We start from the raw sequence: 10,032 nt of genomic DNA on the forward strand, positions 1-10,032 counted from the left end.
CTGTAGGATCTTAGTTCTCCGAGTAGGGATCGAACCCGCGCCCCATGCATTGGGGGCGCGGATTCTTGACCACTGGACCACCAAGGGAAGTCCCGGGGTCTGCTTTTTGACCGGAGGTAAATATGGAGAGAAGTCCCTGGGCGCACCGCCTCTGTCACCGGAGTCCGGCCCTCGGCGCTGCTGCGGCTGGCGGGCGGGCGGGGGACTCGGACCGCGGCGGGCGGGGCCGGGCGGAGGCGGCGCGGGGGGCGGGCCCGAGGCTTAGGCTGGGCGCCGCGGGGGCCCCCAGCCCCAGAGCTCGGCGGAGGCGGAGCGGAGCGGGCGAGGCAGCGCGGGGCCGAGGCCGGGCCGGCAGCCGCTCCGCCTCCCCACTCGCAGGCCCCGACGGTCGCGCCGCGGGCTCTCCCGGTGCCCGAGGACAGACGCATGGCGCCCCGGGAGCCGCGCTGAGCCCGGGTCGCGGCGCCGCGGGCGGCACCATGGCCCTGGAGCAGACGCTTCAGGCGGCGCGCCAGGGCGACCTGGACGTGCTGAGGTCCCTGCACGCCGCCCGCCTGCTGGGGCCCTCGCTGCGCGACCCGCTGGACGCGCTGCCAGTGCACCACGCGGCCCGCGCCGGCAAGCTGCACTGTCTGCGCTTCCTGGTGGAGGAGGCCGGTTTGCCCGCCGCGGCCAGCGCGCGCAACGGCGCCACGCCGGCCCACGACGCCGCCGCCACCGGCCACCTCAGCTGCCTGATGTGGCTGCTCTCTCACGGCGGCTGCGGAGTGCAGGTGAGTCCGCGCCGCGCACGGGGCACCCGGGGGGGCTTCCTCCCCAGGAGAGAGTTCTGGTCTGGAGCCCTCGGGTCTTAAGCGGGGGGTGGGCTTGGGGGCTCTCTCCAGAGGGCTTGGGGCGGGGTGGGCTCCCCGGGTTGAGAGTACCCGGGCAGATGCCCTGGCAAGCCCTGGCCACCGCCTAGAAGAGCATCTGGGTGATAGGAAACCAGAATGGAATGGGGCTCAACTGGGATAGTATTTAAGCTGGGGGGTGGGGGAAACACAGTGATCCAGGGAGTCCCGGAGAGTGGGCAGGGGAGGGGGACAAAGGGCCTCGAGTCAGAAGCCCATGTCCTCCAGGATCAGGTCTGGGAAGTGGCAGGGGGCTGGGGTGGGGTGGGGGCGGTTTGCACAAAATCCTACAGCCCACCCCAGGCTGAGGTGCATGTGTCCCTAAGGCGAGGGGAGGGTGGAGGCTGGTAATGAGGGGCCTCCCAAGGACCTGAGCTGATCCCAGGACATGGGCACCTTCTGGCCTCCCAGCTTCTTCAGCCCAGCCCAAGTCTTCCTGCCCTGAGACCCCAGTGGGTCTCATTCAATGGCCACCAGGCTGGTGTTAGCCAACCTGGCCTCTCCTGAGCTGGAGAAGGCAGCTCAGGCCCTCATGTGTAGCTCTCCTGAAGAATCCTGCTGGACACAGAGCATCCAGCAGGTTCCAGGCCCGGGGATTCAGGTGCGCCCCTGATCTCCGGGAGCCGCCAGTCCATGGGGGTAATGAACAGCAAACACACAGTCTAGAAAGTAAACCAGGTAACGCCAGGTACTGCTAGGCCACGTGGTGGGGAGCGACGGGAGCTGCGTGGGCAAAGTGGCCAGGGAAGGCCCCTCCGAGGAGTGACCTCTGAAGGGAGTCTTGGCTAATGGGAGGGAAGTGGCCAGGTGATGACCAGAGAATTCCAAGCCCAAGGAGCAGGAAGTACAAAGCCCTGAGGGGGACGCATCTTGTCCTGTAGCAGGGACGGCAGGGAGGCGAGCATGTTTGCAGCGGGGTGAGGGAGGGAGAAAACCGCAGGGCCAGGTCCCACAGGGTCTCATAGGCTGCCGTTAGGAATTTGCCCGATACCGTGGTTGTAGGGCAAAGCCAGTGGAGGGAGGAACAGAACTGCTTTCCAACGTACAAGGACGGCTGTGTAAACTGGCTACAGAAGGAGAGGAAGCAGGGCCGACTCTGAGCTCGCTGGCTGTGTCCTGGCAGTGCCCAGACCCCATCCCCCCACCTCCTGGCCTCAGGATGGCCAGGCCTCCCATCCCACCCTTCCTGGGAGATGGCCCGGCCCCATATCTCCGGGCTAGCTCTGTTATCAGGAGTTCCTGGCACATGGTCCCTGCCCACTCTTTTGGGAGGTGGCATGCCTCCCCGATCCCGGTGTCCAGCCTTGGCCAGAAGCCTCCCCAGCACAAGGAGCAGGCGACCTTGTGCCCAGCTTATCAAGTCTCCCACTCTCTTGCCCCAGCGGGCTTGGGTGCTGGGGGCGAAGTGTGTATGTAGGGGGAGGATGACCTAGATCCGGGGCCCTGCTCAGCTCAGGGAGATAAGCAGCTTTAGGGTGCGGGCCATAGCACGTGAGGCTCCTGGGGCCTACGTAGCTGTTGGAGCTCGGAGACAGGTCATAGGCCTGTGATTCTCTCCTTACTGCCACACTTACCCAGAGGCCCAGAGCCAGCAGGACCCCCTGGGGCCTCAGACCCACAATCCCCAAGGCCAGTGGGAAGTGAGGGCCTTTCTCAAGAGCTGGGGCGCAGGGCATACTTCAGTATGGGCCTGTCTGGGTCACCTCTAGCCAGCCTTGTCCCCTGGGCTCAGGAGGACAGACTGCACCTGTCTCTGGCCTTCCCCAGGCATTCCACACACAGAGGAGTCTCAGCATCGTCCTCCGCTCCCTCGAGACTCTTTTCTCTGCCCCCCCTCCTCCCTGCCTCTCTCCTTGCCCAACAGCCGGTCTGTTTGCCCCCCACCCCGTAGCCCCTAACCGTGACCTCCCCGTCGTGTCCCTGGGCCCCGTTCCCTCTGTCCCCTCTTTTCCCTGCATTTCTTAGAGGAGCTTCAGAGGTTCTCATGCTACTGAGATTCACCTTCCTTAAGCTCAGGGTCTCTCCAGCACCCCCTGCCTCGGCCACACCTGTTCCCGTGGTGCCCGCTCTCTGGGCGGGGGTGGGGGTGGGCGTGCAGAGCAGCTTCCCTTCTCTGACCCCGGTAACCCGTGCCCGCCTCCACGGCCGCCCCACCCCCTTCCCCGTGCCCCTGCCCAGCTCCCTGCCCACCTCTCCGTCACCCCACGTGCTTGGTGCTGGGAGCTCATTCTGTTCTAGAACCGGTGCCCACTGTCCCAAACTCCCAGCCTCTGAGTCCAGCCTTCTGGGTGTCTGTCCGTCTTGGCCTGCAGGTCACATAAACAGCATTGGCCAACCCCCTCCCGCAAGAGACACACACACCTGGATGTTCACGGAAGACTCATTCAACACTTCTGGGCCTAAACCATCGACCCGTCCCCTTTGGGGTGCCTGGGAGGGGTCTTGCCCAAGCCCTCCCCAGGGTCTGCCTCTATCCCACACGTACCACCACTGGCTGACTGCCCCGGCCCTGCCCACCAGTAGCCAGAGGCAAGGACATAGCCTGTTCGGGGCGGGGGGCTGGGAGCAGGGAGTCCGCTGGCGGTGGGGCAGTTCTCTGCACTGAGGTTGGGTCGTTGGAGATGCGTCAACCCGGAGGCCTCTCCCCTTGTGAGACCTGGGGAGGAAGAGAGGGAGGAGGCAGGGGGTTGGGCACAGGGGCTGCTCCCCCGACCCCTGACAGCAGGGCCCAACAGCCCACTCTTCCTGGCCCAGCGGTTCCCTCAGGTGTCCCCTGAGCACCTGGGTGACAGGCAGGTGCTCCTGCTGGGGCGATGACAGCGTGCCCTGCAGGCTTCAGAAAGCCCAGCATGGATGGCACCGTGCTGCCGCTATGGACTGAGCTTCAAAGAGGGCCAGTTAGGTGCCTGAGGACAGAACTGCCCCAGCGGCTGGTGGGATGCAGGACGCGGTCTGAGCGAGGGATGGGGGCAGGGCCAGGCCTTAGGACTAACGGGCTCTCCTCCCACAGGACAGAGACAATTCTGGTGCCACAGTCCTGCATCTGGCTGCCCGCTTCGGCCACCCTGAGGTGGTGAACTGGCTGCTGCGTCACGGCGGTGGGGACCCCACCGTGGCCACAGACACAGGCGCCCTGCCTGTTCACTACGCCGCCGCCAAAGGAGACTTCCCCTCCCTGAGGCTCCTCGTCGGCCACCACCCTGAGTAAGGACCCTCCGCTTCAGGGGGCCTCTGGGTGGGGCGGGCCAGGGCTCTTGGGGGGGCGCCTGCAGTCGGCCGCGCCCCTCCAGCACACCGGGGGAATTAGTGCTTCTGGGCCATCCCCATGGCCAGGGCCCTGGCCAGAGACAGCTCCCACCGAGGCCGAAGGTTCTCCCCTCCTGATGGGCTGCCCGCAGACACGTGCCCCAGAGCCCTGCAAGCAGACACTCCCCCAGTACGAGCTGCACTTGAGCTGCAGCGGCTGTGCACGCAGACCCCTCGCTCGTCTCCAGGATGCTTACAGCCTGCAGCAGGCGGCTCTCTGGCTGTGACCTGTGCTACTTTGCAGGACTGTCCTAAGTGGGGCGTAGGGGTGAAGAGCATCTCCTTGACCCCCAGTCAAGAAGGAGGGGGAGCCACGTCCGTTATCCAGCAGTGATGGGAGACGGCCCCTGCCAGACCCCCACCCTGCCTCCTGGGCCCTCAGCCCTCGCCTGTCAGAGGGCAGCTTGTCCTCTCCTGTGGCCGGCCAGCTCATTCCCGCTCCCCAGGGGGATGGGGCTCCCGAACCTCCCCGGCCCTCGCAAGGCGAGCGGCTGGTCTGAGAACGCAGCTGAGCAGTGGGCTGGGCATGCCCCAGGGTGGGGTGGGGTGTGCAGAAGAATGGGGTTCACTGAAGAGCACAGGAGTCGTGGGGACGGGGTCCTGGGGGAGGGAGGGAGCCAGGTGCACCCAGAGGGAGGCAGGGGTCCTGGGGGAGAGCCACCCAGACCCTGTCTGAGGGAGTGGAACATCGGTGGCCCTGGGGACCCAACAGACTGGGGCTCTGCCTGGTGACCTTCATCGGTTCAAGGGGGTACCTGGGAAATAAGTGGTGACAGAGGACCCAGCCTCAGGAGGAGAGCATTCACAAGGCGGGAGGGTCTGTCCTCACCCCTGGCTCCACTCCTAAGGGCGCCTGCCCGGCCACTGGGCACCAGGGAGCGGCAGGGGGCCAGCCTGGCCCCGTGGCCCGCTGGCAGGGTGGCTGCGTCTGGCAGCCCCTTGGGTGCAGGCACGCTGCTGTGGATACAGAGCAGCTCAAAGCCCCCAGGCCGGGACCAGGACAGCTGAGCTGGCTCGTTCTTGCTAAGCAAGGGGTTCCCTGGTTTGATTCGTGCGAGACCAGCCGGGGGTCTCCTCACAGCCATCCCTGCCAGAGGCCACTGGGCACCAGTCTGGCGCGAACCCTCTGCTCCTGGACGAGCTAAGGTCCGGGTCACACCAAAATCAGTGGGATTTCAAGGAGGAGACCCCAAACACCCTCGAGTGCAGCCATCAGCACCCTGGGGGTCTGGTCGCAGACTCGACGTAGACTCCCCAGGTAAGGGCTGGGGCGCTGCCCCTGTGCGTGTCCCCACCCCCCACCTAGGTGGTTCTGACACCACCCCCTCACTTATCACTTATCACGGAGGACACTGGGGCCCTAAGAGGAGAGAGACGGGCGGTGGTCATCCTCTCGCACCTGCCGGCCTCCCCCATCACGCATGATGGGCCCCAGGAAGTCAGGCTGGTGGCCGTGCCAACTTAGCTCCAATGGTGTCAACTGAGGGGGCTCTGCCCCGCCCCGGGAAGTGCTGGTGGGGGGCAGGGGTGAAGCCCCAGCCTGGCCCCTGAGTCCCTCCTCCCTGAGAAGTCTGGGGCCTAGGATGAGCCTCCATGGGCTGGGCTTCCAGCCTTAGGAAGGCTCTGGCTGTGCTGGGGACACCCTCAAAGGCTCAGGGCCCGGGGGACCCTGGTGCTCCCAGGCCAGGCTGTGGTGCTGGCCGTGATTGGGCCCTGGCACCGACTCTGTGGCCAGATGGCCTGGGCTGATGAGCCACCAGCCCCCCGTGAATCTCAGGGAAGCGGACAGAGGCCTGGGGCTCCATTCCCACAGTGACAACGCGTGACCTGGCTGATAAGGAGGCACTTTTGTGTGATTGCCAGGCTGGGCTCAGGCAGGAGGGGGTGCTGGGCATTGAGGTAGGGCCTGCTGGCGGGGGGCTTTGGGGGCCAGTGCCCACACCCTAACTCGGAAGTAGAGACTCCTGCCCCCCAAGGCATTGAGGTAGGGCCTGCTGGCGGGGGGCTGGGAGCTGGGGAGGGGCAGAGGTGCAGGCTGCCCCAGGCTGCAGGGTGCAATCAGGGGACCCAGGCAGCCTAGCTTTAGAGGCTGCCCTTGCCCCCGCTCTCCTGAGCCTCCCTGGCCTGCTGTGAAACACTGTGAATTATTCACAAGGGCTCAGCTCTCCCTGGCGGCAGGTGATGGAGGGAGAGCTCCTACCGGTGGGAAACCCGATCCTGCCCGGGAGGCTGTGGGCGGCCATGAGCCATGGCCATGACAAGCTACAGAGCCGCAGGAGGGCTGGGCGGCCTCGGGGGAGGGCCCAGCTAATGCTGGGCTGCACCTTGGGGAATTAGAAAGGACTGCAGGAACGACGGCCTGTACCCACCCACCCCTCCTCCAGTCTCTCCCAGTCCACTGGGCAAGTCCTCCCAGAGGCAGAGGAATTGCCACCGTGACCTCAGGGGCTGCTGCCCCATGGGACCCTCCCTCTGAGCCCCCTGGGGAAACGAGTCCTTCAGCTAGAGGCGCGGGGGCTGGCAGGAGTGGGGCTGGGGCTGTTTCAGGCCCTGGGTCTGAAGGAGGTAGAGTCAGGAGGGTCAGCCCTCCTGGCCAGGGGCACTAGTGGCCGGTGGAGCAGAGCCACGAGTCCACGTCCCCATCTGGGGCTCAGAAGGGACAGGAGCAGGTAGCCCTCACAGCTCCCGACCATCCTGCCAGCAGGGTCCTGGGGCCCAGGAACCATCTCACGCCTCGACCATGTGCTTGTTGGGGGCCTCAGTAAGCAGAGGGGAGCCCTGGGCTCAGCTGGGACCCTTAGGCCTGAGCACGGAGGCTGGGGAGGGTTGGGGGCAGGGCTCCAGGCCTTTCCTTCCTCCTGGGGCCCCACCGTGGTCTACCAGTCATAGAGAGCTGGAAAACCAGTCTGCGCAAAGGTTTCGGACCAGCTCCCACCTGCTGAATGCCTCCTAGGGGTCTGACACCAAGCAGTAGTCTGAGCCTCACCTGCTACTAGGCAGTAGCTCTGTAATCAGCCCATTTTACAGATTGACTCATCCAACTAATGTTTCTTGAGCACCTGCTCTGGGCCAGGCAATATTCCAAGTGTCACGGATACATCGGTGAACCAAACAGACAAATGTCCCTGCCTCATGGTGCTGCAGATACAGAAATGCTGTCTCCGAGAGGCTAACTGACCACCCGGGGTCCCACCAGCTCCCTGTGTGGACTTGGCCAAACTGCACCTCCTCTCTGGGTCTGTCTCCCATTCCTGGGCCAGACGCTCACCTCTGAGGGCCTTTTCAAGTTCACCTGGGTGGCCCCCTTTTCCTCCCTTACTGCCAAGCTTCATGGAGCCTGGCTCCTCCTGGGGCCCCGTCCAGCTGGAAGGGTTCAGGCAGCCCCTGCGTTGAACAGGAAACCTTAGCTGTTCGCCTATTAGGGAGCCCCAGGCCTATGGCTCAGCTCCCCCTTAGAAGGCCTGGGCCTGGGGCTGCCCTTCCCTGCCGGGCACTTGTTGGTGTTCTGGACAGCAGGGCCTGGGGGGAGCCACACTGGCACACTGGGGACCCTAACCCAGGTGGAGGCTCTGAGAAAGGAGGGGCCTGGTGGAGTCATGAGAAGCCCCTCTCAGTGGGGACAGCCTTCACCTCCACCGGTAACTCCTGGTCCAAGCCTGTCATGTCACTGGGGCCCCAGCTGGCCTCTCTGCCCTCCCCCCTGCCCACTTCCTGTCCGGCTGTGCCCACCTTGGAGACCACAAGTCAGATCCCCAGACCGGCCACAGACTTCTCTCGCACGGACAGGGAAAGCTGGTTCCTCACAGCAGCCCAGAGGCCCTCCTCGCTCTGGCACCCCCGTACCTGACCTCCACCTCCTCTATGCTACCTCCTGGGCTTCCTGTTGCTCCCGCCCTCCGACCTTTGGCCTTTGTACAGGCCATTCCCGCTGCCTCACTCTTCGCCAGAGAGCCCACAGCCGCTCCCTCCTCCCCTTCAAGTCTTTGCTCCATCTCGGCTTCTCAGTAAGGCGGGCCCCAGGCCTCCTTCAGATCAGCACCCACCCCAAGAAGACACGCCCTCCCTCCCAGGCTTCCTCTCCGGCCTCCTCTCCCCGCCACCGCACCCTCCTCATTACCTGGCATTACTCTCTGTGCATCTCAGCACCTCCTCTTACCGTCTGTCTCCCCAGGCAATGAGAACATCTCTTCTTCCACATCCTGTACGCCCAGTGCCTGATACTCTGTAAATACTCACTGAAGGACTGAGGAGTCTGGGATCCCTGGGTCTTGTCCGGCCCTGCAAGCAGCTCACTGCCTGCGACCTCAGACGGAACTCCCTTCTGGGCCTCCCAGGGCCCGTCTGGCAAACGGACCAGCTGAGGCCACGTGCGAGGAGGCATCACAGAGCTCCGGGCCTGCCTGCCCATCTCGCTCACTCCCACATTTATCCAGTCAACAAATAGCATCCACGTGTACCCTAAGTGCCCAGCCCCGCTAGCGTTAGGGATGTAGTGAGTCCTCACGACTTCATGGAGACAACCTGGGGGGCTCCCAGGGGCAAGGAGGGAGCCAGGTCAAGAGCACGTGTACACGCAGAGACGTTCTTGCTTATTCTCCAGTGTGTCAGGGTGTGTCCGGCAGCCCTGGTGGAACCAAGCTTGAGAGGGCAGGTCTCCACTGTTTTCAGGCTCTGCCCCGCCCTGGCGTGTGGCAGCCTCGTGATATGTGTCCCTGGAATGCATGAAAAACGTGCCAAGGCAATTCAAGTGGGACAAGTGCTATGAAGTGAAACGGGGTATTCGTAGGAAGTGGTTGGGGGGTTTCTTTAAATTGAGGGGGTCCAGGAAGGCCCCACTGAGGAGGTGAGAGCCGAGTGGGAGAGGACCAGCCGTGCCAAGACCTGGCCTGGGAGCGTTGCAGGTGGAACTGGCCGGGGCAGAGGCCTGAGGGGGCATCCCGCTTGGCTTCATTGCGAGCCAGGAGGGCCTGGAAGGCTGGGAGAATTGCAGACCAGTGAAGGCTTCTGGGGATATTCCAGGCTTGCTGATGGATTGGATGTAAAGCTGGCTGTTCTAGAACCTTCCTGAAATCAGGGCTGCATTGCTTCACTGGGCCAGGCCTCATTTGGGTTCATTTCAAATAAGTCAGGAGGCGTGATTAGAGGATAAGAGAGGTGGAACCGCCAAAGGCTCCTTCCGAGTCTTTGTTCAGAGCGGACTTACCTCACAGCCAGATCTAATCCTTGTGGAGATCATCCCCTACCAGACCTCCCTTGGGGCAGAAATGATTGCCAGTGGGGAGGGCCACTGGAAATGCTGTTCTTTGACTGGAGTCTGCTTCTATGGGCAGGTCACTCCTTGTTCCTAGTGGCAACGGTCACAGTAAGGTGGCACCAATCTTGGACGGAGATTTCTATCAAACGGTTACCGAGCATTCCATGTTTCTTTTGTGTCTTCAGGGTGACTTGCTTAATAGTTACAGTTTGTCCATATCATCTTTGTTCCCAAGAGGAAGAAAAGTATCATTATGTGATGGTTGCTTGGGAGACTCAGACTTGGTAAAGAACTCAAGGGTCAAGTGTTGCCAAAGACTCCTAGAGCTTGGACTCAAGGGAGGGTGGCCTGGTGTCCTTTACTGAAATGGGGACAGTAAGGGGGGAAGGTAATTTGAGGGAGAGTGTGGAGAGATTTGCTCCATGTAAAGGCAGGTAAAGGGGAAATTCCCTGGCGGTCCGGTGGTTAGGACGCCTTGCTTTCACTGCCGAGGGTGCAGGTCGATCCCTGGTTGGGGAACTAAGACCCCGAAAGCTGCGTGGCATGGCCAAAAAGTTTTTTTTTTTTTTTTTTTTTTTTTTG

General features: G+C 63.3%; 1 protein-coding gene across 1 annotated transcript in view; it reads left to right on the top strand.

Annotated features, from left to right (window-relative positions):
* The first annotated feature begins 479 nt into the window (after positions 1 to 479).
* Positions 480 to 10,032, top strand: part of ESPN (espin) — a 39,020-nt gene continuing 29,467 nt past the window's right edge. The window contains exons 1-2 of the mRNA XM_007453290.1: positions 480 to 773; positions 3,901 to 4,094. Coding sequence (XP_007453352.1) covers positions 480 to 773; positions 3,901 to 4,094 — 488 coding nt within the window. The remainder of the gene's footprint in view (positions 774 to 3,900; positions 4,095 to 10,032) is intronic.

This window comes from Lipotes vexillifer, unplaced genomic scaffold, assembly GCF_000442215.2.
Source record: "Lipotes vexillifer unplaced genomic scaffold, Lipotes_vexillifer_v1.1 scaffold575, whole genome shotgun sequence".
NCBI lineage: Eukaryota > Metazoa > Chordata > Mammalia > Artiodactyla > Lipotidae > Lipotes > Lipotes vexillifer.